At 28.2% G+C, this 27,312-nt stretch overlaps 2 protein-coding genes across 6 annotated transcripts in view; one reads left to right on the forward strand and one right to left on the reverse strand.

Annotated features, from left to right (window-relative positions):
* LOC107436126 (CAP-D2 condensin subunit) overlaps positions 1 to 7,414 on the reverse strand; it is a 53,217-nt gene extending 45,803 nt beyond the window's left edge. Inside the window, exons 1-5 of one of the 3 annotated variants that reach the window (XM_071186778.1) lie at positions 7,128 to 7,162; positions 6,875 to 6,980; positions 6,203 to 6,328; positions 3,651 to 3,726; positions 1,645 to 1,703 (exon numbers count right to left, since the gene is read on the reverse strand). In XM_071186778.1, coding sequence (XP_071042879.1) covers positions 1,645 to 1,703; positions 3,651 to 3,726; positions 6,203 to 6,320 — 253 coding nt within the window. In that variant the 5' untranslated portion in view covers positions 6,321 to 6,328; positions 6,875 to 6,980; positions 7,128 to 7,162. Of the gene's footprint in view, positions 1 to 1,644; positions 1,704 to 3,650; positions 3,727 to 6,202; positions 6,329 to 6,684; positions 6,804 to 6,874; positions 6,981 to 7,127 lie in introns of those variants that run through there. The other 2 variants (XM_071186777.1, XM_071186779.1) reach the window with 2 other exon arrangements.
* Positions 7,415 to 7,422: 8 nt separating this feature from the next.
* LOC107436127 (uncharacterized) lies at positions 7,423 to 21,371 on the forward strand. Of its 3 annotated transcripts, XM_043051560.2 has the most exons (3): positions 7,443 to 7,817; positions 13,313 to 13,387; positions 16,924 to 18,998. In XM_043051560.2, exons 1-3 carry the CDS (start codon positions 7,709 to 7,711, stop codon positions 18,063 to 18,065), a joined length of 1,326 nt encoding a protein of 441 aa, XP_042907494.1. In that variant the 5' UTR covers positions 7,443 to 7,708; the 3' UTR covers positions 18,066 to 18,998. The 3 variants fall into 3 exon arrangements, with proteins under 3 accessions (XP_015903193.1, XP_042907494.1, XP_042907495.1); XM_016047707.4 differs by lacking the exon at positions 13,313 to 13,387 and having other exon boundaries at positions 7,423 to 7,817; XM_043051561.2 differs by lacking the exons at positions 13,313 to 13,387; positions 16,924 to 18,998 and adding an exon at positions 19,624 to 21,371 and having other exon boundaries at positions 7,448 to 7,817.
* The last annotated feature ends 5,941 nt before the right edge of the window (positions 21,372 to 27,312 follow it).

Here is a 27,312-nt window from a genome sequence, read left to right on the forward strand (position 1 = left end):
TTTGACTTCTTGAAGAAAGCAAAATTTTTCCTTGAATCATCTTTTTATAATAATTTTAAAAAATTATTTATTTATGTTATTTAATTTTTTGTATAAAATATAACATATACATTTAATATTCTAGGTAAAAACTTCATAGATACCGCTTGTAATAAAATAAAAGATACAAAGCTAAACGTTTGGACAAAAGACAGGCTATATGGTGTCTCGCCTTTCTAACGAAAAATAACTAAAAATATTATCTTTTAAAAATACAAAAAACATACATCAGTTTTTAAAAAATATATATATTTTAACTTGATGAAAAAGACGTGATTGGGCACCAGGGATATATAGCCAAAGATTGCTTTGCATATATATTTATACAGTGGAATTGGGACTATTCAAACTATTACTCATTTGAATCAACAATGCAAAAATTAAGATTGCCAAAAATTTGGAGAAAAGTAAAAGTAATTAATGTTTCAGATATTTTTGTCTACATAATCACAGCTATCATTTCTACATAATCACCGTTTGTCTACATAGACACTGCTTTGTCATCTAATCGTGTTCTATTGTAATGCAGAAGATTTTTTTCTTCTTAAAATTACCAAAAGATGCACATATTTCAATATTGTTTCCAAGACTATATTGCTTTAAAGATGGAAATAAACTGTGTCATCTAATCCTTTTTCTAAGTTTAGGTACAGCACTACGCCTTTTCTCAATAAACAAATTAAAAAATTCTCAGGTGAGTCATAGAATAACATTTTATTGTGATTCATATTCATCATATCAATCTGACATTTCATCATATCAATAACATTTTAATGTGATTCATATCAATCTGACATTTGAATGTCATGTTCGACATTATACAGGGTAAGTTATCTTACAACTTAAACTATATCATGCTTTATGAGATTTTTTAATTACACACCTGAACAACTCAAGCGCTCAAGGATGCAAATTAATTTTGTCCTCATATCACATTTTCCAACGACTGTTTTTTTTGTTGTTGTTTTTGTAATTAATATTTTTGAATATTTTTATTAAGATGCCATTTATTTATAGTTCTTAATTCAGATAATCATGAATTTTGGATTTGCAAGGTTCTAAAATGTACATAAATATGCATGGTTTTTGATATGATTGTTAAAGATTTTCTTAAAAAAAATTTGGGGGTTAAAAAATGTTTTGTTTATGGCATACAATAAATATATACCACAAAAAAAAATACAATTAACTTTATTTTTCAAGATATAATTAAGTTCTGAGCTGCATTAACAACAGTTCTTCTTTAAATCATAATGCATACATAAATTAAACTCAGTGGCACAACATTTCATGAAGAACCAAAGGATACTGTGCCAATCACAGTTCTGACTTCAGGCTTAATATTATATTACTGAAAATTATATTACCAGGCTATTTATTATGTTACCGAAAAAACAATAATTTAATAAAAAAATATGATACTGAAACTTCAACAGAAACTCTTTCTTTGGTTAAGTTAGTTTACATTAAAAAGAAAAAAAATTAATAACATCTACACATTTAACATGCTCTCCAAAAATTGAGAAAATTAACACTGATTTTATTTTAATACAACAAATATGCCTTCAATATAAATATTTTTCAAAAAACATTGTGTTTGTTTACCTTGAGCAAGAACTCGAAAAGCAGTAAGCAATGTACTTTCATCAAAATCTTTAAACTGTCTGAAAAGATAAAATATCCATTAATGACTTCTTAATAAAGTCAAATGTCATAATCAATAAACAAATTAAATACTATGATTTTGAAAGGAAAGAGCATAAAGTCAAAATTGTTTATTATATTAGAAAATTTATACTTTAACTAAAATAAGATACATTAAGTTGTATTAAGAAAAAAATAATAAATAAGAAACTAGAAAAAAAAATTTTTTTTTCCTTCTAGTTTCTGACTTAAAATCTTTAAATTGACATAAATATTATTTTCCATTAATCTCTCTTTTTTTTTAGGAAGTATCAGATTTTACATAACCCAGCTATTGTTTTATATGTCTTTTTATAATTTGAATATGGTTTAAATAATTTTAAACAATAATATCATGTATCATTGTGCAAAATTAATTAATATAAGTTACAAGAATTTGCTACTAATAAAATTCATCTAATAAATAATAATGTGTAGGAAGGTTTTCAACACTGCTTGTCATTGCCTTAAAATGTCTCATTTGGCAAGGTAACGAATGACCATATTCGCCAAATTTTATACCTAAAAAAGGAATTTTTTCTTTCCTTTTTTGAAAGAAATTAGAAGAGATTGTTGATTTTCTTAAAAGAAATGATAAATGGCAACTGTATCAGTCGTATGCAACAGGGTGGACCCTGTTGCAGTTATGCACCATATATTTTGTAGACTGCGAGATAGGATTCAGTGTTATGAACTTAACAAAAACAAAATTTAGATACCGAAAGTATACAAAAAAGAAAAATAATATGTGTTTCCTGAACATTCCTGCTAGCGCATTATATAATGATAAGAAGGCATTTGATGTATGCATATTTAAGAGAAACAGATGAATACTAAAAAAATTAAATACTTTTAATGTTAATTATTATTTGTAATTAGCTATTTTTCAAAAAAAAAAAAACTTTTTTATTTATTGAACCTATCAATGTAACATTCTAAAAAGCAGAGATCACTTTAGTAGAACATTTGCGCTTTATAAAAATTGAATATCTTTTTCTTTCTTGACATTCTGAAATTTTTAAAGTTTAATTGATTTCAATAATTTGCATAGCTAGTAATTGTATATAGCTTAGTAAGAAAGGGGAGCAAAATTAGTTTGCTAACATTATTTTCATTTGGCTAATATTTTATTCGGAAGATCAGCCAAATCGCTAAGGTTTTTTAGAAGTCACTAACACTTTTGCAGTAAGAATTTTTTTCTTACATTTGAAGACATACGTATTTTATTATTCTTAAAAAAATGTATATTTTTTAAATGGTAAAGTATACAAGGCAATTACTGTATTGGATAACATTTATCCTTTCATTCAATATTGTTTAAAAATACATTTTTGTTACATGGTCGTATGTGGTGGACAAACCTCTCCCGCCTTACGGCATAGGTCCACTTTTCAATGTTTCTCTTTCCTTTTCTTTTTTTTAAGAAATTAATATTATAAAAAATTAACAACTGAGCATATTAAAAAAAAATATGAATGGGAGAGATTAAGCTATTTATATTATTGAAAAAAAATCAAATCATAGGGTTAATTTTTAAGTTAAATAAAAAGCTGACAAACTAAACCGATTCCCCCCATATTGGGGTGTCTTAAAATTATTAAGCTCTTTGGCTTTTTCTGAACTTCCAAATTTCCTGTAACACACAGCAAATAACCTCAGTCTTTCTCCCATTATTCAATTAGAAAGTAGGACAGTGCAGCTTTGACCACCACAGCCAAAATGCTTAAAGGATTAAAAAAAAATTGTAAAGTAAGATTAAACATTACATGAGTTATAATTTTAGTGTCTTCCTTTATAGTGTAGGTATACCTGATTACAATATTGACTAATAAGATTGAAAATAAACAGTTGAAGAGTAATAATGGAGCAAAGTAAACAGTTCAAGTGTATAATGGAGCAAAGTTAGCGAAGTTAATAAAGATGGTTACCTTATTAGATTACAGTACAAATCAAAGTGTTTAAAAATAAAGCCATCACTATCATCATACATGGAGCGTTTCAGTTCTAGGGTATAAAAAACATTCATAAAAAATAAAATGCAACTATAATAAAACTTACTATTAGTTGAAACAGAAAAAGTTTATGCACATTACATTTTTAATAGAAAGTCAAAGTAGCAAAGAAAAAAAATAATCATATCAATAAATGACAAACAAGATAAAATACTTTTTAAAAGAATTAAAGATACACATAGAATAAAGTATGCCTTTTTTTTAAATAAATAATTATTTATGTTTTAAAAAAGTTTTTAGATGAATAATAATTAAAAATTATTGTTAACTTTACACAGATGTGAAATAAAAAAGTGGAGAGGACAACAGCTTGGAAATTCAAATATTTCTTTAAAAAAAAAAGTTCCCCTCAAAAAATACACAAAGAGATGTGTTTTGAAGCAAGATAACATTTGAACTTGTGTATTTGTGAATTAATAGGACAAACAAAAACACACTCAGAAAGAGTTAAGGGACAAATTTATTTATTTACTCAATGAGTTATTAGTTATGAAACTCAATTGACAATGTTGCAAGCTTGCCGAAAGAGAAAACAGAATTTTGCAAGAAATTTTGAACAATTAGTAATAATACAAAAACACAATATATGTAGTATAAGAAACAGCACGGATATTGAAATAAAGGCATAAAAGTAAAAAGCTGGAGAAAAAAAAATCGACATTGATAACCATATTACATTTATTAACAATATCAACATTTTAATTCAAAAGAAAACAATTTTGGTTTAAAATATTTTTAATTTTTAAATAAATCTTGTTTAAGCTTTTTTGTTCACTGAATATTTAATTAGTAACATTTATTAATGTTTTAAAATAAAAAGATTTTAGAAAATTTATTGCAATTTCTGCTTTTTAGTATTCCTTTAAGCCATAGGTTATTACAGCATTTGAAATAATATTCAGAATTTAGAATCAGAGAATACAGTTTTTCATAAAATAATTAAGGAAAAAAGTAAAATGTTTCACAAACAACATGATGCAAATAACTTTTGAAAAATATATCAACCTGAGTAGTTTAGAGCTTTAAAAACTGAAAGAATTAAATTTTTTTTTTAAAATTCTAATAAAAAATCATAAAAATGTTAGTATTACAGTGGATTCTCGAAGGTTCAAATTTCCAATAAATCTGAGACAGTGAAAAAATCAGTCTTGCTCCCAAATAATGAGCAACTCACACACACACACAACATGTGGAACAATTACTTCAATTAAATGTTGAAAAAAGAAATTAACAGTTTAGCGATCACATCATAGATTAAGACAATTGTCCGCTGTTCAACCTGATAAAAAATTACATGCAATACAGTGGTTTTCTCTTTGCCTTACGTTGTCTGCAATGCCATACACAGAGCAACAGCCAAGGCAACTTCAGACAACATGCTACTTAACGGCAGTGTCTTTTAATAAAAAACATTAGACAATTATTTTAAAGCCCAATTAACCTGATGCAGTAGCATAATGAATAATGTAACTTGGTGTAACACAGTAAATGTATCCTGATCCTCTAATGTAAGTAATTTTTTTTTAAATATAATATAATTTTTAATTAAATACTTAAATTCAATAATTCTTTGTTTCGATTTATTATTTATGTGTTTGATTTGTCGCATTTTATGTTTTTCGATGATATGAGTTTTCGAAATTTTGAGATATTCTCAGTCCTATCTATCTCGAATTAACAAGACTCTACTCAGGGGTCTGTCCAGGCCGAATTTACTACCCTTTAGCGCTACCTTCACAAATTTAACTTTAGGAAAAATGTTAGTTTCACAAATTCATGTTTAGGAAAAACAATAGTTTCACAAAAAACTTTTTCTTAAAATTTTATTTTTGTATCCCTTAAGAAACGATAAATCCATATTTTTGTGTTGATTTTTTAATTTTTCACAAATTATGTGTAAATTTTCACAAAATAGGTATCTCTCAGAAAAACCTAGACAGACCCCTGCTACTGCAATGAAAATTTATATAATTTCTTCTATTTTAAATGCAATGCAGTATTATTTTAATAAAAAAAATGAAAGAGTAGACAAATTAAAACTTAAAAAACATTTGTAAAACTTAAAAAATTTTTACAATATACTTTTTATTTAAATGGAGTGAATTAAAAAAAAACTTGGAATAAATGTCAGAAAATCTGCATTTTTTTTAACATAGCTGTTAATATACCTATGTCAACAAAGAATCATCCATTCGATTTAATATTTTGAATACATTAAAAAAAAATTCATACAATATGGTTTTGTAACTCAACTCATCCTCAGTTTTTGACAGTTTTAACAGTCATCGACTGCTTAACCAGTTTTTGAAGGCAAAAATCTAATCTCAAACAAAACGTTAAGACAAGATAGGAATAGTCAATAATTAAAAATTATAAAACTCCAAATATAATAATAAATAATTAAGAATAAAAACCTGGAAATAAAGAAAGAAATTTTAAGATATATACTAAATCAACATCCAACTTACGTAACACTTCCACTGTTATATATTGCTTAGAATACACTTCCTGAACCGAATACTGCCGGGAAGAATTCATAAAAAGATCATCGAGCCTAAATGGCACGACAAATTCTGATTCACACATACTGTTATCTGAAATAAAAGGTGTTTAAGTAAACATTACGAGCTTAAGCAGAAAATATTATATAATTTGAAACCATAATTGACCTGTTCTGGAAAAAGTATAGGTAAAAACTCCATCTATCCTCCCGTTAAAAAAGAAGAAATTTCAGTTTACATCAAACAAATGTGCTGGTTTTATATTTGTTGATCTTATTTGTTATTTAATGAAGTTACAAATTGGTTGAAAAAATATCTTTACATTTACCCTTTATGTTCAGTTAATCTATTTTTGAGGTAAACAATAATCTTTAGATAGTTCATACTTTATATTGTTTACCCCATTTCACAGTAAATATAAAGATTGGTATTTAAAGTACTTCACTTACTTTCAAAAAAATTATTGGAGACAGACAGATACTCTAACTAATATTACGGATTCTCTGTGATTTCGAATTTTTTCTTTTTTTCAGTGGAAGTGAAGTAATGCAAAAATTTTTTTTAAATAAACATATTTTTCTAAAAACATATTAGAACTTAAGCTTTCATCTGTATATTATATGTATCTGTTTAAATTACCTGTGTTTAGTGGTGGACAAGATTCTTTTAATTAAGTTATTTAAATTTAAAAACATCATCCAAGAGAGATTTTTTTCCCCGTAGCAATAGGTGTCTGGATAAAGGACTAAATGACCAAAAAAACGTAAAAAATTAGGATTATAGAAAAGACATGCTTTAGAATAAACATTTAAGGTGTTCATAATTGACTTAATGAATGGGCAGAACTACATTGCAAATAAATAGAAAGTAAAATTTGAACAAAATAAGATACCTTTAAATATTACTCGTTGCTTTAAATTTCAAACAAAAACAAATCTTCCGCCTTCAAGTTGCTGCCAAATTTTGAAATTAACGGACTTTTAAAAAAAAAGATTATTATTTTTGTATTAATTTCTTTTCTACTGACTGTGCTTATTTATGTACTTCCAGAAGCATTTTCTATCAATTCCCTCCCATAAACTATATTTTTATTTTTAATTGAATATTTTTCGATTCTGATTTGCTCTAGAAATAAGCCTCGTGCTAGTAGACGTATTCTTCAGAAGTTTCGATGAATATGATATTTTGTATCTATCATTTATCTCTTATATCGATAATGATTATTGACATTTTTCGCAGCGTCGTTTAGAGGCAAAGCGATATCATGATCAATGAAATGAATAAAGAATTTAAAACTTATTTATTTTTAACGCACTTAAATAACTAGCTAATGATTATCCATTAAAATTCGTATGAATCGTCAGAAATGTATGTTATCCTGTAATATTTGAGAAACACTTCATAAATTTCAGCCATATTTTACTTAAGACTTTTGGTTTCTGTTTAACTATTTTAATTTTTAACTCCGACAACATGATGTCATTAAATAATATACCTAATAATATATCCAATGTTGAGGAAACATCACCGGAAAAAACAGCCACCGCTCCTACTATTGAGCCCGAAACTCCTGTCAAAAAAGGTAATCCAGCTGTCAAATATCATATCGATCGATATCTCAGCAATAATTTTTATCTTTTTTTCTATTATATATAATAAATTTCTAGTAGTTTAAAATGTTATTGTGTAGTGATTAACTTTACATGTACTTTTTTTTATATAAAGTAATATATTTTATTGGAACTCGTAAGTAAAGTTATTTTGACATTATAAATAGTTCTTATTCTCCTTGGAAAAAAAAAAATAGCATTCGTTTTCACCTTATAAATTGTAGAATATATAAGAGTTATGATTTTTGATAGGTAAACATTACTCATAACTAGTGATTCCTTAACTTGTTGAAACTTTATAAGCATAAAACACTATTCTGTTACAGGTAGGGTGACCCGGGGTAGTTCACGATCACTCTGTTTCTGGGGTAAATAATGATCACCTAAGTTTTATTTAAAAAAAAAATTTTTTTTTAAATTTGAGACATGGACAAGAATGCTTGTACACTTTACTAAAATATAACTACATTTACTTAATAATAGCTTTTTGTTTTATCTAACAAAATAAGTATCTTTTAAACTGCTTTCTGTATTTTCAATTTCAAAGATGGGTTTCAAAATGTGCACATTTCTGCAAAGATCCCCCTCCTTCTCTTAATAATAAATATTTTGAGTTACTTTATATTTCTTTGATATAAAAATAGTGTAAGCTTTTGTTTAATTGTTTCACATCTACTGTAAACATTATAATTGATTATAGGAAACTATATCAAATGTTGCCCCCTACAGATGGGGTAATTATTGATCACTGGGGTAATTCCTGATCATTGTCATTTCTTCTTATAAATAGTATATAAAATAGCTAATAAATAGCTAATTGTCTTTTCTTAAATAACAGTTCATATTTATTAAGTGGAACAACTATAAAATATATTTTAACTGTCATCACAAAATTTGTTTTTAACTGTATACAAGACTGTATTCTGATTTGCACCATTTCTGGTTTGTCTTACCTTGCTTCTATCTTAATTTTATGTGTGTACATCGTTAGAATAATTTTTAAGTTTATAAATTAGCCTAGTATAAATATGGTGAGAAATTATAAGCCTAAAAAGGATACTAAGCTTCTAGAAAACAAAATTAGTGAATTTCTTTTAATGATTGAAAATGAAAATTTCAGTGTGAGAGCTGCTGCCAGAGCTGTTGACATACCTTACTTAACTTTACACTTTCCCTTAATGAAGTTAAAAAATCCAGCAAAAGTAACCCATGTGGGAACTCTCTTATATTTCAGAAGAACATGAGAATGAGTTGGCTGATTGCCTAAAATGTATGGCACGATGCAAAGATTTTTGAAAATTTAAAGTGTTAATCGTTCTTCTTGCTTTTAAATAAATCATTTTATTAGCTGCTTAAACATATCTTTTTGGTTTATTTGTTTGATCTTGATGTCTTATTTGTTAATTACCATTATATAATTATTTTTAAACAGCCCCTTTACAATAAAAACTGGTGATCAGTAATTACCCCAGAAGTGATCAGGAATTACCCCAGAAATGATCAAGACCAGGGGTAATTCCTGATCACTAAAAATTTAAAATCTTTTAAATTCTAATTAGATTTTCAAACAAAAGAAGGTGGCATAGGACTCATCTCATATAGCCTCAAACTTCCAGTAAATATTAAAATTCTATTTTGAATAGTTTTTTCACAAAATAGATGTTTGCATTTTTTGATCAGGAATTACCCCAGGTCACCCTAATACGGTTAATATTATATTGTGCTTTTACTGCAATAAAATTATATTCTTTATGGTTTGTATAGAAAAGATGTTTTAAAATTTTTCTATTTAGTATGTAAGTTATAGATAATAGCTGTTTTTATTCATTGAAAATTTAAAGCATATTATGTATTTGCGCCAACTGCAATCCCTAAGGTACCAAAAGGGATTTTAAGCTTAAATGAACTTGAACCAAAAAAGAAATTTAGGGTTGGTCCTTTAGGGTTGATTAGGTATGTCCTTCAACATGGCTCCCTTCTAATCTTTGAGCCACTGCCTGGAAATCAAGAAAACTTGATTTATTTGGCGTAAATGCAGATACAGAAATCTTGATATTTAATTGATATTGATTATGTGCCACTTGTCATCTCGTTTTTAAAAAATCATATTTAAACCAGAGATGAAAGACTTCCCCAAAAAAGCGGAAATCCACTTTTTTCTCCCAATTTTTAAAATTTCTGACCATGTTCCAAAAACTAAAATTTTTGGGGAGTCCAATTAGAGAACCCAAGCCTCCCGAACGATAGTCAAATTACCGCGACTTCCACTATAGACTGGAAAGGAGTCTAAGCATTTCGTTCCCGATCGCCGATAATTGATTTCTTTTGTTTGGCTGATTTTCGGAATTTCAAATATTAGGGACTGCACCGGAATCTGCTAAAATCGCAATTTTTAATCAGATGATTTTCGTATTTAACTGATTTAAAAGTTATGTGCTATGATTTAAAAGCCATACTAGCAATTCCTATTCACTCAATTTAAAATTCCAATAATGCGATTTGTATTTAAGCATTTTTAAAACCCAATATCGCGAATTCGTATTCATGCATTTTTAAATACAATATTGCTCTTCGTTATCACGCAGTTGTAGTATCAGATATTGTTCTTCTTGTTTGTACGCTATTTAAAAGTTACTCATTGCGATTCGTATTTACGTGATCTAAAAATTATGCATCACGATACTTAATTACGCGATGAAAAATTCAATGTCGCAATTAGTATTTTCGTCTTTTTAGAATCCAACAGTGCGATTCATATTCACATGATTTTAAAATCCGAAAATCGCAATTCATATTCATGCGGTTTTAAAAATTCAAAATCATGGTTCATATTCACGATATTTTAAAATCCGGCCGCACGATTCATATCTGCGCGATTTTAAAATCCAAAATCGCGATTCATATTCACATGATTTTATAGTCCAATATCGTAATTCATATTCACGCGATTTTGAAATCCAAAATCGTGATTCATATTCACGTGATTTTAAAATGCAATATCGTGATTCATATTCACGCGATTTTAAAATCCAATATCGCAATTCTTGAAAGAAGTAGAAGTAAGTTTTCTCTTGATTTAGTTACTGTAAAGAAGTGGTATATTTTTCATTAGCAAGTAATTTAATAGTCATGCCTTCCTATAATTGCTTAATTTTTTTTTAATATAGGAGTGGTCACAATTTTAAAATTATATTTAAGAAAAAATTTAAGCTAACTGTCTAAATGCTTCTGCCACTTTAAATATAAAATAAAAATCTCCCAGCATAGTTAAAAGTTGCTTTTGTAAATCTCAGTATCATATAGAGCTGTCCTCCCCCCCTCTCCTCTCAGTGGCCTGCATTGTAAAAGTTCTGCTTTTTTTATTTTTCACCACTTTCATGCCTGATTTAAACTCATCCAATCATCTTTAATTTCATTTCTGAAATGTCCATTACTTAAAAGGAAATTTCTCTTGAAGATTATCCATTTTCGCTAAGTAAGATTTCTAAATAAAGTAAACTAATGCTTCCCTTAATTCCAAAGTTTCGAAAATCTTTAAGCAAAATTTTCAATAAATGTCTAAGTAATAAGATATATTTGAAGATCATTAAGAGATGCGCCAGTTTTGTATTCTAAAGATCTTATGATCTCAAATAATCGATTTACTGGTTTCTCTTTTTTTTTAGCAATTACTTTGTGATATTTTTATACAGAGCTGTAAAGTCGTAATATATATATATATGTATATATATGAAATCACACTGTTAAATTGGGCCTATAAGTTGTGGAAATTCTTGTTATTTTTCTGTGACAATTTTTTGTTACATTGAAAAGTGTAACAAATATGTGAAGAATTTGTCCACAAATGTTGTTACACTTGATTTCATGAAATCATTCAACTACTACATCTCTATTTAAATTCTATTTCCTATAACGAGGAATTAGCAAGTATTTGGAGCACATTCGCATACAAAGTTCACAATTTTAGTTAAAACAGAAAGAGCATGCTGAAATGACTTCACACCAGCTTTTGCACTCAGTACTCATGCTCAAATTTTAAAGACTGTTGGTGTTGGAAATATTTTTAAAAATGGTTTTAGTAAAAGTATGTGAATAAAATAATTCAATTTGTATTTGCTCTGTGTGTCGTCTAGTGTCTCATTTTTCAAAGGTGCACCATATTTTGTCGATTCACAGTGAGTTATTTGATAAAAATTACAAAATAAGAATAATTTCCGAAGTTCTTGTTTTGGTAGATGATCTGTGAAAAATTCAAAGCATTTAAATTTAAGTGTAATATAATTGTAATGTAATCCTTAAATATTTTTCATATACTACTTCTATGAATTTTATACTTATCTAATGATCTGTTAACTTTAATACGGATTTATAAGTTTGAAATTGATATCTTTTTTTAAAAAAACAATAGAACAATATAAGCGGGGTTCCACTGGGTTTTTGAAATGACACAATAAAAACCTGTTGAAAAGAATCATAAACTGTTGCAATCGGATAAAGTGGTTGAAAACCTGAGATGGGTCATGACAGCTTGATTGTAGAATGTTTAGCTCACACTTGTGAGATCATAAGCTGAAATCCAGTCAGCTAAAATAGTGTATTAAATAGTGACTGGGGCACGTTAAATATGTTGGGGTCACAAAATTTTCCAAGTTCCTTGTGAAAAATTAATACCTCTGGTGGTACTAAATCAGTGATTGATTGTTCTCTGGTTAATATCAAAAATTACGATCTGTAGATGAATGAATGGGTCCTCCCTCTAAAACGGGAGTGTGGCAAAAATCGTATTCTTGGTCATAGATGGTGGTACCATTAAAAAAAAAATGTGCCCCCACTATCTTAAATTTGCTTGGTTTCTCAAAGGAGGCTTGCTAGTCTTCGCAAGCGACATAAGAAAACATTACTTTTTTAAACATGTATATTACTTTCATTATACTATATTATTACAATATACAGTACAGAACCCGTTATCCGGAAATCAGAAAACCGGAAAACCAAAAAACCGGAACGAAATTCGATAAAATTTCCCCCCATTTAAAAAAAAAAAATTTTTTTTTCCCTCATGAGATTTTAGGATTTTTCTTTTTTTTTTTGAAAGATGTTCACCTTACTATCGTTTTGGAAATAATCATTAGTGTATTACTTCATCGTTTTTTCTTCTTTTTAAGATTATTTCCAAATTTTTTTTTAGTTGGGTTTAACAATAAAAAAACGTCTTTTTGTAGCGATTCCGAAAACCGGAAAAATCAGTTATCCGGAATACCGATGGTCCCGATCGTTCCGGATAATCGGTTCCCTACTGTACTACATATATATATATATATATGCAAAATATATTCTAATCATGAATATTGTGTATAAAAAATAGTGAAAATTATTCAAAATTTTAACTGCTTTTTCAAAACACGTGGTACTATTTTTATTTATCATTATTATTTGATATATTATCACTAGCCAGATTATATTTCAGATAATAAGTATGCGGAATCGTGGCGACATTGTTGCAGAGAGTTAGGGTTCTTGCAGAAAACCTCTCCTTTGGGAAGTAAATAATTTTGGTTTTCTTTTCTGCAGAAATTTTCAAAATTTTTTTTTCTCCAAAATTATGTTTAGAAGATTCTTTACTTGCACATCAGTAGGGAAAGTAATGGTTCTGACTTTCCTATTCTCATTTGACAATAATGAAAATTAAAGAATAATGAAGTAAAAAGTACTATTGATTTTCATTTCTGTAGAAAAGTTCGTAAATTTTTTTTTGTGATAATTTTAATATTATTATGCACAATTAAAATTATAGTTTACGCATTTGAGTCTATTTTAATGCTACCAACTTGCGCCGATTCCATCGTGAATATACATGGTGTTTTGATCATTTTTCGGCAATTGTCGCAAGTTTTTACTTGGTTTTTTGAAATTTCGATGTCTTTCATTGCTTAATTATAATTGATATTCTCACGACTTTTAAAAAAATACCAGTGTTATGAAATGTGAAGTTTGATCCTGGATTCACAAAGTCACTCTTAGACGAGCTTGGTTTGCGCTGATATCCTTGCAGTGTTTTAGTCGATCTTCAAACAGTTATTACTAAGAATTTTCACATTTTTGTTTTTAAAAAATCCCACTGTTTCTTTATACAATTTTATCCCACATGAAAATCAAATCACTTATTTGATTATTTATTTTTAATAGGACGATTCTATATTTTTTATCACTTGTGCTACCAAATTTCAGTGCAATTTTAAAATTCTGGTTATTTCTCAGTTGATCGTATTTCTATGTATTACGCATTTTTGTAATCACTTTTTGACATGCTCCATCCATCTGATAAAATCTTGCAAGTATTTTGATTGTATTTTCCACAGTTATTGATATTGCATCTCAAAGACCAGGATGCTCTTGCATTAGATAAACTTATGATACTCAAAATTTGCCACAATAAAGTGATTTTCTGTGGGAGATTTCATTTTTGAAGGGTTGTGAAAATCTCTGTACAGTATTTTTTATAAAACTATGCAGCATTGAAACAGTTTTAATACATATCAAATATGATAATATGGGTATTTTTCTATCTATGTTAATATATTGCTATCTACTAAAACTGCACCAATACTAGTAGTGCCAATCACCAAAATTATTTATCATTGGCATCAGTAATAGTATGGTGGATTTTTGCATGTCTCCTAAACAAACTACTATTTCTTCACTTAAATTTTCAGTACGAGGCGCATCCAGAAAGTAAGTTTCCCTAGTTATTTTAAAAAAAGAACTCATACTTTCAGGACTATATTTATTGGCAACAGGTACAGCAATGTTTCAGCTATTTTTCAACACAGCCTCCACCAGAATTGAGACACTTGTCGTATCGTGGGATCAACTTTTGTATCCCTCTGTCGTAGAACTCTGCCGTCTGTGAATGGAACCAGTGTGTGACAGATGTCTACCGTTACTGTGAAACACTTCGGAAATTGGGACGTACCATTTAAAACAATAGTCGTAGAATGCTTACTGCAGGTGTTGCGCTCCTCCATGACAATGTTTGTCCACATACAGCACGGCCCACAGCAGCTGTTTTGACGGAATTCGGCTGGGAGTTGTTTGATCATCCACCCTACAGCCCTGATATTGCTCCCAGCAATTTTCACGCTTCCTTGCGCTTCAAAAAATTCCTTTTCTCCGGTGAGCGTTTTGGCAACGACGAATAGCTGAAGATGTCTGTCACATGCTGGTTCAATTCACAGGTGGCAGAGGGATACAAAAGTTGATACCACGATACGACAAGTGTCTCAATTCTGGTGGTGGCTGTGTTGAAAAATACCTTAAACATTGCTGTACTTGTTGCCAATAAATATAGTCCTGAAAGTATGAGTTCTCTTTTTTTTATAAATTAGTGAAACTTTCTGGATACACTTCGTACATCGATAATTTAAAAAAAAAATTATTTAGTACAAATGACTACAATTAATTTAGCGTCTTTCGCATTAATTATACTATGGCAATTTTTTTTTCATTCTCTACTCTTGAACAAATTTATTTTTTCTCAATTTTCTATTTCTCCATTTATTTTTGTTTTCATTATATAACTTTTTTTATTTTGAATATTGTTGATTTAAATGCACAGATATTTTTTAGAGACATAGTTTAAAAGCATAACTATACACAAAACAAACATGTGGTTTCAAATAACTTTAGAAATATGCATTGGGGGTTATTCACTCATGCTACCACAGATCCATTGATCATTTAGTTTAACTGGCATAACGGCTAATAATTAATTATTAAAGAATGTGCAATAAACTTCCTTTTTAAATAATGAGAGCTATAGGCTATAAAATATGAATTAAGTTATCTTTAAAATATTTGAAAAAAGAATAGGACCATCTATAATTTAATCTAAAACAATGGCTTTATTTTTGAAGTGAAAATATTATAATGATAATTTTTTTAGTGTAACAAAATTATTTGTTGTTGCATGAATTATATTTGTTTTTAAATTAATTTTATGCATTTATCTATTTGACAGATGAAGTAGTAATTTTTATAAAATGTCTGAATGTATGACCAAAGTTTGTATCAAATGAATAATTTGTTTATTTCCTTTTTATTTGTCATTAGTTTATTTATTTATTTGCAAATGATGATCAAGGAGAGAAGAACAGTTTATGTCCATAAAAGCCGATTCTGAAAGGGGGGGGGAAATAGATGAATTTAAAGTGTTGAGATTTCTCTGAATCTAACATAGGATTGAAATAAAATAAAAACAAAAATATCACAAATGTCACGAGCATTATTATCCTATTTTGTCCCTAAAAATTTCAAAACAAAGTTTACAATCTTTGATGTTGAAGGAAGTAGTTTGAAATTCTGTTCGGACAAGAACCGTTTTTCCCTCCTATTTTCTCCCCAATCAATATTTCCTCGCTAGTAATCCTATCGTTTACTTCGCTAAATTCTTCTTTGTTCTTCCTCCTGGTCTTTTTTTCTGAGGTACATTCAAAATACAGAGATTTTATATAATTCTCCTGAATCAGATTCTCCAAAAAACATAATCTGAAACTGTAAATCTTGTTATTTAGCAGCCTTTATAGGGAATTACTATCTATTATTACTGTCAGAAAATTTTCAAATGAGACTGATTTCCCTCTCTTATCTATGCTGATGGCTTATTAATATTGTTTTCACTGGTTTGTGCCATGTGAAAGCTTAACTAAAAGTTCTTTTTTTTATTTTTTAAAGTTTTGGTAGATTAGAAACTTATCTTCCCCAGACATTTGGACAAGAACAGTTTTTCCCCTTCACTGTGTAATAACTCTCGGAAATAGCTGATTTTTCAAGTTTTTGATTTGTTAAAACTTAGAAATCCTCAAAATGCTACAGATCGTTATTTTTAAGAAAACTGGATGTAAACCATTCTTCCCCCTTGATTTTCAAATAATTAACAAACATTTTTGCATGTGATTTTGTTTTGTTGTGTTTTCTTATGCTTTACTAATTTGGTAGGATTTCAATAACACCAACAAATTAACAAAATCTATTTCAACCATTTACTCCAAAAATACTTAACACTCAGGCTTTTTCTTGCAGGTATTAAAAGAGGCTCCTTAAAATCAAGTGGTAAAAAACAGAAATCAAATGAAAATGATATAATGTCAAAATCAAAACTGAGAAAATTTCTTAGAAACACTGGACAAGAGTATGTTACAAAAAAAGGAAAGGTTGTTAAAGCAAAAATATATGATGATAAAGATTGTGGGTGCTCAAGAAGGTGTAAAACAAAGATCACAGCTGTAGAAAGACAAAAATGTTTTGATAAATTTTGGAAAATGGGTGATTTTGGTAAACAAAATGCTTATCTCAGTGGCTTAGTGACACGAGAGGCTGTGAAACAACATCGTCCGAGATTGAATTGCACAAATAGGGGACCAAAAGGTGTGACCTACCAGTATCGAGTTAATGTCGGGCGAGTTAGCAAACAAGTGTGCAAAAAGTATTTTTTACAAACTTATTTAGTTTCAGATGGCAGATTGTCCAGGGCTCTTAGAAAAGAAGAAAATGAAAAGGAACCTGGTGAAGATCTGCGTGGTAAAAAGCCACCTGCTAATAAAACGAGTGAGGAACAATTGAACAGAGTTCGGGATCATATAAATAAGTTTCCTCGCTACGACAGTCACTATGCATTGAATCCCAAAGGAAAATATTTAAAGTCAGATTTGAATGTTAAAAAGATGTATAATATGTATGTTGAACAATGTACTTTTAATAATACACCTTACGTGAAAGAAAATATATACAGAAGTGTTTTTAAAGAAGAGTATTCCTTAACATTCCTGTCTCCAAGAAGAGATCCTTGCAGTCATGTTCGTTCTGAAGGAAGTCGTTCGCAGAACAATTCTCCTCGAAAAAAAGTTTGCAAGTCTCATAACAACAATAATATGGTACCTGAAGGAGGGGTGCGTCCACTCTCTCCTCCCCAACCTCCTCATGCAAAGTTTCCTGCTGGTCACCAATCTTTTTGTCCTACTGATATTGTCAAATGCACATATAATGACATGACTGCACTACCACAAAATATGCCTCAAGATAAAAGCTGTCACATGCAGTGCTATAATCCTTGTCCTGATTCACTGCACTGTCCTGTGTTGCCACATAATTATTTTACAACCCATGAACAAAGTGTCCATCATAGTTATCCTCCTGCTCAGACTCCTAATTTCTTTAATTTATAATCAATATTCAGTGTATGTGTTCAATTGAAGGTTTTGCTATAGTCTTTTTTCATGAGCTGCAGCAGCTCAACTTAGAGGCAAAAAGGGGCCTGAAACCTTTTATTTGAAGTAAAATATTTTACCCAGTGATTCTGCTTACACACTATAATGCATCAAATACATCAAAAATTAAAAAAAGGGATGCAAGAAATAAACTAGGATGATGTATCTCATGGGATGCATAGGTCTACTGTGTGGGAAATAAATAGTGTGCTAGCAAAATTATAACCAAACTCTTATGCATATTTATATACATTTAAAATTTTTCCTCTTCATTAACAACTGAAATTAGAATTTTTCTGAGACTGAAATTACATCAATTTTTTTGTATAATGCAAGTGTTTCATCCGTTCCAATTGAATTGTCAAATATAACTCTACTAGTTTTGAATTTCTTGGTTTTGTCTATTAATTGATTGGATAATCATGTTTTGAATTTTAATAGGTGTCTAAAGAAATAGAGAATTAATTTTTAATAGTAATCTGCTTAAGTAAAGATGAACTCTGAATTGTGGAAATCCTGGGTCTCATAAAGACCCATAGTTTCTAAAGTCTAGCGGAATCAATGTTTATCTTTAATGCTTCATTGAAACATTAAATTTTCCATTTGACTGCATTGAAATAGTATTTTACTAACATAAACATTAAAAGTCTTTGCAAACATTGAAATTTATTTGGCAGTGCACTTCCTCACTCATTTAGGTCTTGTACTGCAGCTGTCATAAAATGAAGTAACTTTATTAAACATGTTCTAAGCAGTTGTATATTTTGTTATCTGCTGGGTAACAATTTACTATGTACTCTTATGCAAATAATCTTTTGCAATTCTTCTACTGACAGTTCTATAGTTTGCACTTATAATTTAAATTCTGAAAAAATGTTTTCAAAGTTTTATAGCTTAATATTTGGATTAGGTTTATTTCTATATACAGTAAAAAGTTGTAACATCAATTTCCTTATCTTTTTAAACTTTTGCTGCTTCTCTATGTATTCCAGAATAATTTATGTGTCAAAAAATGGTAAATGGCTAAACCTAAACAAAAGTCTATTTGTTATAATTTAAAATGTTTTATGCATTTTGTTATCAGTTAGTCAAAAAATTTATTGACAATTTTAAAAAATGACATATTTTACTTATAATATACTTCTGGATGAAGTAATGAGTTCATTTTGGCTTTCTTAATTTTTAGCAATTGACTTCGTATTTTGTGAATAGATTCTTTAGAAATAAAGTGTAATTTTTTTCTTACAGAAATTTTGCTTTTGCTCAGAATTAGGAATTAGATCATGAAATCTACTGTTTTGTATTGTTATTTTATTTTTGATTTGCATTGGTTATTTTTTATTTTTCCCTTTAATTTAGGTTATCCCTTTCCCCTGTTTATTGCATTATATATCAGCTTTTCATAACTATTGTTAAGTGTCCTATTTTGTCCAAATTTATAAAAGCTAAGCTTAACCCATTTGAAAAAAAAAAACTTTTAACATTTCATTACTTTTACGCCCTTTTATTTTTACAGGTAAAAAAGAGAAAACATCCGGTAAAAAACGTGTGAGAAATGAAATGAACCACAAAACTAAACTGAGAAAACTTTTGAGAAACACAGGTCAAGAATATATTACTAAAAAAGGTAAAGTTGTGAAGGCTAAAGTTTTTGAAAATAAAGATTGTGGCTGCTCAAAAAGATGTTCATCGAAAATAACCCCAGAACAAAGAGAAAAATGTTTTGACAAATTTTGGAAAATGGGGGACTTTTCAAAACAAAATGCTTATCTTAGTGGTTTAGTCACACGTGAAGCAGTTAAGCAGCATCGTCCTCGACATAATTGCAAAAACAGAGGGCCTAAAGGAGTGACATATCAGTACAGAATCAATGTCGGGCGAATAAGTCGCCAGGTTTGTAAAGTTTATTTTTTAGATACTTTTGTGGTTTCTAATGGGAGATTAGCTCGAGCCCTGCGTAAAGAAGAAAATGAAAGGGAACCTGGTGAAGATTTACGGGGTAAAAAAACACCTGCTAATAAAACAAGTGAAGAGAATTTGAATCGGGTTAAAAATCACATCAATAGGTTTCCTCGCTTTGATATTCACTATAACGAAAATAGCAAAGGGAAATATCTTAGTTCAGATTTGAATGTTAAAAAGATGTATGGAATGTATCTTCAAGAGTGCCATTTTGAAAATCAACCTTTTGTGAAAGAAAATATTTATCGTACGGTTTTTAAAGAACATTTTAATCTTACTTTCCTCACACCAAGGAAGGATACATGTCCCCTTGTACGTGCGGAAGGTAATAAAAGCATTAATAGAGTTCCTCGTAAAAAAAATCCTCTTAAACCACCTATGCACATGGAAACTGAAAATGGGATGCCAATGAGACCACCTCAAAGATGTAATCTGCCACAACAAATATTTTGTTCTTCTGATACTGCAAAATGCTCATATAATAACACAATTTCTACATCTGGTCTTCATCAAGAAAAAGATACTATTTACAACACTGGTTGCCATCAAGCACTACTTGGAGGACCAACTTCTTTTTATCACCAAGAGCAACCACCTCCTCATTTCCACAATCAAACTCCTAGCTTTTTTAATCTCTAATTGGCAATGATTTTTTAAACACAATTTTTAGCTAAGTGTGCTGAAGTACCTCTGAACTAGGCTTCCTCTAATTGAGGTGATTTTCTATACTAGATAGCATTTTGCTTCCTCTAAGCACAGATAAAATTAATGTTAGCCATTGGGGGGAAATTACCATTTTGGATCATTGATTCATAATTTTCAGTGCAATGGTTCCTGTTATTTCAAAATTACATGAACCTTTTCATTTAAATAAAAAATGAACATGGAACCAAAATTTCTTCTAAAAACATTAAATGACCCATATTTTTATTTTTAAAGGAAGTAGCAACTAGTGTGGAACAAAAGTCTAGAGGAAAATTTTCCAAATTAATTTTTTTTAAAGGAATTTTTCCTTTTTTGTTTAACTATCAGTCTCTATCTCTTTTATCTTCGAATTAACTTTTTCCTATACCAAAAGCAGATAAGATTTAGTGGATGAGTCAGGATTGTTTTTTTTTTTTTCCCCATAATTCCTGCTAAAATGTAGCAAATAATCAAAATTAACTTTAAATTTCTTTCAAGGGGTTTCTTGGGGAGGATTTTCCAAGCATCAGAATTTTTATGACATGTTTAAAAGCCAAAATTTTTCAGTTATTTTACTGGTGAATAGGAAGAAATATGCATAGAATTATACCAACTGTTTTCCATTACATCTATTTTTAAGAATAAGCAAAAAATAATTGAAGCTTTGTGACTTGGCATTAGACTTTCCTAATTCAGTGGCACTTCAGTAATCACTGATGAAATGTTAAGTGAAATAGTTAATTGAATCACATTGAAATGAAAAAAAATATATAATTAAAATTGAAAAAAATATATAATTAAATTTCTACATTTAAAGTTTTATAATTTTCTTTTTAAAAATTGAAAAGCTGATTATTTTGATAGTTCCTTTTTACGATTAGATGTAGCATTGTTAATTTAGCTATATTTGCATATTTTTTTATAATTTATTTTGAGTCTGTGATTTTAGGTGCAAATATTTATTTTTAGTATGTTTTTATTAAATTTCTGGTTACGATTTCTAAATAAACTCTTATTAGCTTACTAAATTATTTATATAATTGTCAAAAATTCTGCATGACAGTTTTTTACATTCAATTATTTATTAATATTTAAGGAGTAAAAAAAGTAAATAATAATAAATAAAAATATTAACTTAACACCTTAAAGTTATAATTAAGCAAATTCTGTTTTGAGTAGTTGTAAACTGTTCTTAATATTTATGATTTATTATTGCTTTAATATTTAGTATATTATAAATGTTATTATTCTTATTATTGTTTTATCTATGTATTCCCATATACTCAATCTCTTATATAGAGCCAAAATTTTTATTTCTAAAATGCATGACCTTATTATAATTATTCTGTAATTTACAAAATTTATTTACAGTTTGTTTATTAATTTACAAAATTTAATGGACGTTTATTAAGCATTGACTTTTTTTACTTAATAATTGGTTGTGACTACTTAACAGTTTTTATGTTGTGGATGTTATGAGAAATGATTTATAGGATAAAATCCTAGTATATGTTAAATGTCTGGCACAATTTTGAAAAACGTTACCAACGTCGTAATGGCATTTGTCGCCAAACTGTTGATATTCTGGGCAAATGTGTACTGTGGAGTGGCACTAAAAGAGCAAAACTAAAACTCGACTATTAAAGAAAATCAATGTCTTACCAAATCTACAACTACAGATGGTAAATTTTATCTCCTTATATAACATTGTCTATGCTGCTAAATCCACCGTGTAACGTATACTAGGATTAAGCCAATTTATAGACATTTCCTCTCATGAAATTTTGGTATTGTTTTTAATGTTATAATATTTATTATATTTTATAGAATTGTTATTAGCTTTTATTCACAAATTAATTAAATATTCATTAATAATTGTTTGGTTTTGCATATATACAAGTATAATATACAAGTTTTTAATGGATAGAAACTCCAAATTAATTTAAATCAAATTTGAAAATTAAACAAAAAAATTTTGAGCTAAAATTAATATATTATTTATTATTTTAGTATATCATTCATGAGAGTTATAACAAAATCTGTTTTTTTCTTTCTTTCTAAGAATTTGTTTTTGCTTCCGGTGTCGTTATTGTTCTGAAATGAATTAAGTGTTCCATCTATAGAAGCCTTTTATTTAAGATATTTTATGTATTGGATTTTTTTTTACTAGTAGCCATATTTTATTTTATATATATTTCAAAGTTTAATGTTGTTTTATTATTGTTGTTTTTTTGTTGTTGCTTATTGAATCTTAATTTTGATTTTTACCATCATCTGAAGCTGATTTCTATTTTTTGCTTTAAATGGTAATTATCTAATTAAGTCAAGAAAATATCTTATGTAAAAAATAGGTTTACTGCAATATATACATATATGTTTATTGCAATATAGTTGATATGATGAGCTTTGTTTGAAGTCATAGTGATTTAAACCCTAGTAGGGAATTAAATATTTATGTAAACTACAACTACCAATTTTAAAAAGCTGATAAAAACTATTTTTAATTGGATAATCAATGATCGTTTCAGATACTTTAATTTTTTTCTACCTAAAATCTTAGTTGATACTTTTACGTCGGTTTAATTAAATTCGCTATCAGATTTATCTTATCTTACACCGCAAGAGAGTGTTCTTTTAATGTTTACTCAGCTGGTCATTATTTCTCCGCTGTAAAATATATGGTAAAAATTGTTTCTTTTGATGTTTCATTAGTTCATTAAATAAATATATTTTTTTTTCTATATCATCAGGTTTAATCACAAACCTTAATACCAAACTTTGAAAAGAAATATTAAAAAGGACATATTGTATATTGCATGAAACATATACAACCAAAATTTTAAGGTTGTAATTGTAAAGCCATCTGAGTAAATTTACGTTAAAGTTTCCACTGTTTACATACTTTTGTTAACAGTGGAAACAGTTTGTTTTGTTTCCACTGTTTTGTTGTGCCAATAAATTAATCCTGAATTCAGTCATGCTCTTCTCTTGATTAACAGTTAAACATTTACAGTTAAAAAGTTTTTTTAAAATTAAAACAAAGATAATTATTTCTTTGATTAATGAATTAAATCACTAAACTGTAATTTAATTTTAGCTTTAAAAGCTGCATTATTAAAAGAAATAAGTTTAATTTAATAATATAAGTTAAATGTGATGTATAGGCTAGTATTTAAAATAATAAGACCCAAATATTTTCTGATTCTCTATTTTGAGAAGAATATATTGCCAAAGCATGAAGAGAGAAATTTTCATTTGCTGTTTTATGTTCCTATACTTTCTTTTTTTTTCTTTAGAATAGTTCAAAAGTAATGCATTCATCAAATTGTATACAGTCTTTTACCAATTATATTCCAAAATCTTTTTGGTAAATTATATTAAGAAGAAATTGTTACTAAACAATCCCATTTTATTTGGTTTTCTTATATATTTTTTGTTATTTATCATTAAAGAACAAGCTCTCTGAATAAATTTACATCAATATTATATCATCAGTTCACTTCTTTATAAACATGCAAAGACAATTTTTCATTGTTTTAAAGGTGACCGATTAGAAAGCATACTCATATATGAACTACATGTAATTTTAATATAATAGAATTGTTATAACTTAGCAGCTTTGTATAATGCCATAAAATTCATCTGTGCTGTGTCTGCATCATACCATAAGTCATCTTCCGTTCATAAGTTTTTCATAAATGTGATTATTGTTAAGCATTTTAAATCTACCTCTTTTGAAAAAATGTAAACTTTTACAATCTTCATAAATGTTTATGTTACTTTTGTTTTAAACAATCAACTATTTGTTTCACTTTTGAAATGACATAAGTGTTCTTGTAAAAGTAGGAAATAAATATCAACCCATTTTTAGAAATATATATATGCTGCAGAATGAAAAACAAAAAGTTGCAGCATGTGTAGCAATAATCTTAGATTTTGTTTTGATCTCTGAATTAAATGTATTAATTTCATCTTGTGTATAATATAGGACTTCATATTAGAATAATGAAATATAATTTTTAGTGGCAATATTGGTAAAATATGGACATAAAATTTATCTGTTTAGTAATTTGTGATTTTATTGTAGTGCAATTAAAGTTTCATTGAACTGTTCATGTATGTTTTACTTTTATGTAAATATTTGTAAGTTATGGCTTGAACCCATTACTGTCATCTTGAATACCGAATATTTAAAGACATTTTGAAAATTATAAAAATATATATATAAAAGAAAAATAAAGTTATTGTGTCTGATTTTATTAACCCTGGATCTTAATTTATTATTTTATATTAAACAATATCGACTCTCTTGTCTTGTAATACAGTAAAACCTCGCTACAACAATATTTTTAGGACCAAATAAATATATCGTTGTAGTGGGATATATTGTTATATCGTGGGCCTATATATTTAGGAGACATAATAAGTTTTTTTTTAATGTTATGTATGTATTAACTATACATGTATTTATATATTATGCACAAAAATTTATTTGCAGAGTGTTAATTATGGTTAAATATTAAAAACAATTTAAATAAATTCTGAAAATAAGATCGTAAACACCTGAAAACCACTTTTATTGAAAATAATGATATTTTTGTTTATTTATTCATTTTTTTTACTCTCAAGTCAACTAACAAAGTATGCATTGAGTTTAAAACACGAAAATGATTTTCGTTTGTGAATGGTGCTCCACTCATCCTCTACAGAAAAAATTCTCTTTCAGATCTTAATGTGATGCTTGTTATTTGTGTCTCATGATAACAACATGAAGGCACAACATAAATTTCAACATGAAGGAAATGAAATCAGACATCAATGTTATGTCTGTGACTTCTTAGGAGATAAGGGGGGCAATTCTAATAATGGAAGCTCTTGGGGTGGTCAACGGTGAGTCTTCTTTTGTCTGAAAAGATGGAAAAAATGGCAATAGATGATAAAATAAGATTTTTTTACATTATTTGTTAACCAATAATAAATGGAGAAAATGAGGTTGAAATTTGGAAGAAAAAAAATCGTTTTACAAGGGTTTATTGCTTTAGAGAATATCGTAATATTGAGAGGAGCATGACATTAATTCCTGTGCAAGTTCGTCGGGGCCACGAAGCATTATCGTAATAAAGAGAGTTATTGTATTGAATATCGTAGTGAGAGTTTACTGTGTATTTCTTGTATTTTTTTCTTTTGTACTTAGAAAAAAGAAGAATTATCTTTTTTTGAACCCCATTCGCTATTGTGTGTCTGGTGAGTTGGATTATTTTTTGCCTGGCAGAAATAAATAGAGTATCAGTTAAATTGACTTGAATAAGATTGTCTTGAGACAATTAACCTGAACTAATAATCAATAAATAATCCAGTGCTTTTGAGTTGTTAAATTGAAAGGAAAAGCTATCAAAGCATTTTTTAAAATTATTGTTCTCTTAGTTTATTATTAATACTAATTGCCATAGTTGATTATAGACCATATTTAATAGCTTATTATTGCATATCTAACTGAAAGTTTCCATGCTTGTTACTGTTTGCATTAAAATCAAGATGGTGTGATAATTAAATGTGAAACTTCTACTGAACATTTAAAATTTCTTAAATTGCATTGATCTAAGCTTATTTAAACATCAAAAAATGTGGGACATTTAATTAATTACTTTTTAAGTATCTATTTTACATGTTAAGAACAGGACTTCGATATTTTTTTTTAAACATTTCAATTAATTAAATTACTAAATGAACTTATTATTATAATTAATATTTAAATGTTGTAAAAAAAGATAATTCAAATAATGCTAAAAGAATGAAATATGGCAATCGCAACACTCGAATACGCCATCTGGGGAGAGACCGGTTTCATGCCTTTAGCCCTTCCCTCTCCAACTCTTTTCAGTTGTATAGGAATGTACTACGATATTTTCCCCTTTCTTAATATTTTTCGTATTTATTTAATAAAAATATTTTTTAAAATTTCCATGATACTTTTCTTTAGAACTATGTTTAATGTAGTTTTCAGTTCCATATAGTTTTTCAAGTTAAAAGATTTTAATCTATATGAAAATCAAGAGAGAAACTAACGTACTTCCTTCCTCTATGACTTTCCACACGCTAATGGGGAAAGCATGTGAAGTGTTGCCATAGGAAAAGAGTTCTGCTCTACGCCACCTGCAGCCCATTNCTTTTTTTTAAAAAAAAGCTAAACCATATTTTATTTGGTAATTTTGACTTTCATTTAAGGTTAACTTTTTATTTCTGTAATAGGGGCCGTTCAAAAAGTACGTACACAAAAATGGAGAAATTTTAAACCCCTCCCCCCCCTTCGTACATTACCGTACATAAGGTCTTACTCCCCCCCTTAGAGTACGTACATTTTATTAGTCTACTCCCCTTTTTCATAAAATTAAAATAATTCTGTTTTAAATAAAATTAAATATTTATTTAAGGAGTGTGTAGGAAAAAGTAAAATTTAAATTTGGTGTATGCTTAAGTGTACGTACTTTGTATAATACCACCCCCCCTCCCCATCGTACAAAACCGTACAAAATAGCGAATCCCCTCCCCCCCCTTCGGG

The sequence above is a fragment of the Parasteatoda tepidariorum genome, chromosome 10 (genome assembly GCF_043381705.1).
Source record: "Parasteatoda tepidariorum isolate YZ-2023 chromosome 10, CAS_Ptep_4.0, whole genome shotgun sequence".
NCBI classification, from domain to species: Eukaryota; Metazoa; Arthropoda; class Arachnida; order Araneae; family Theridiidae; genus Parasteatoda; species Parasteatoda tepidariorum.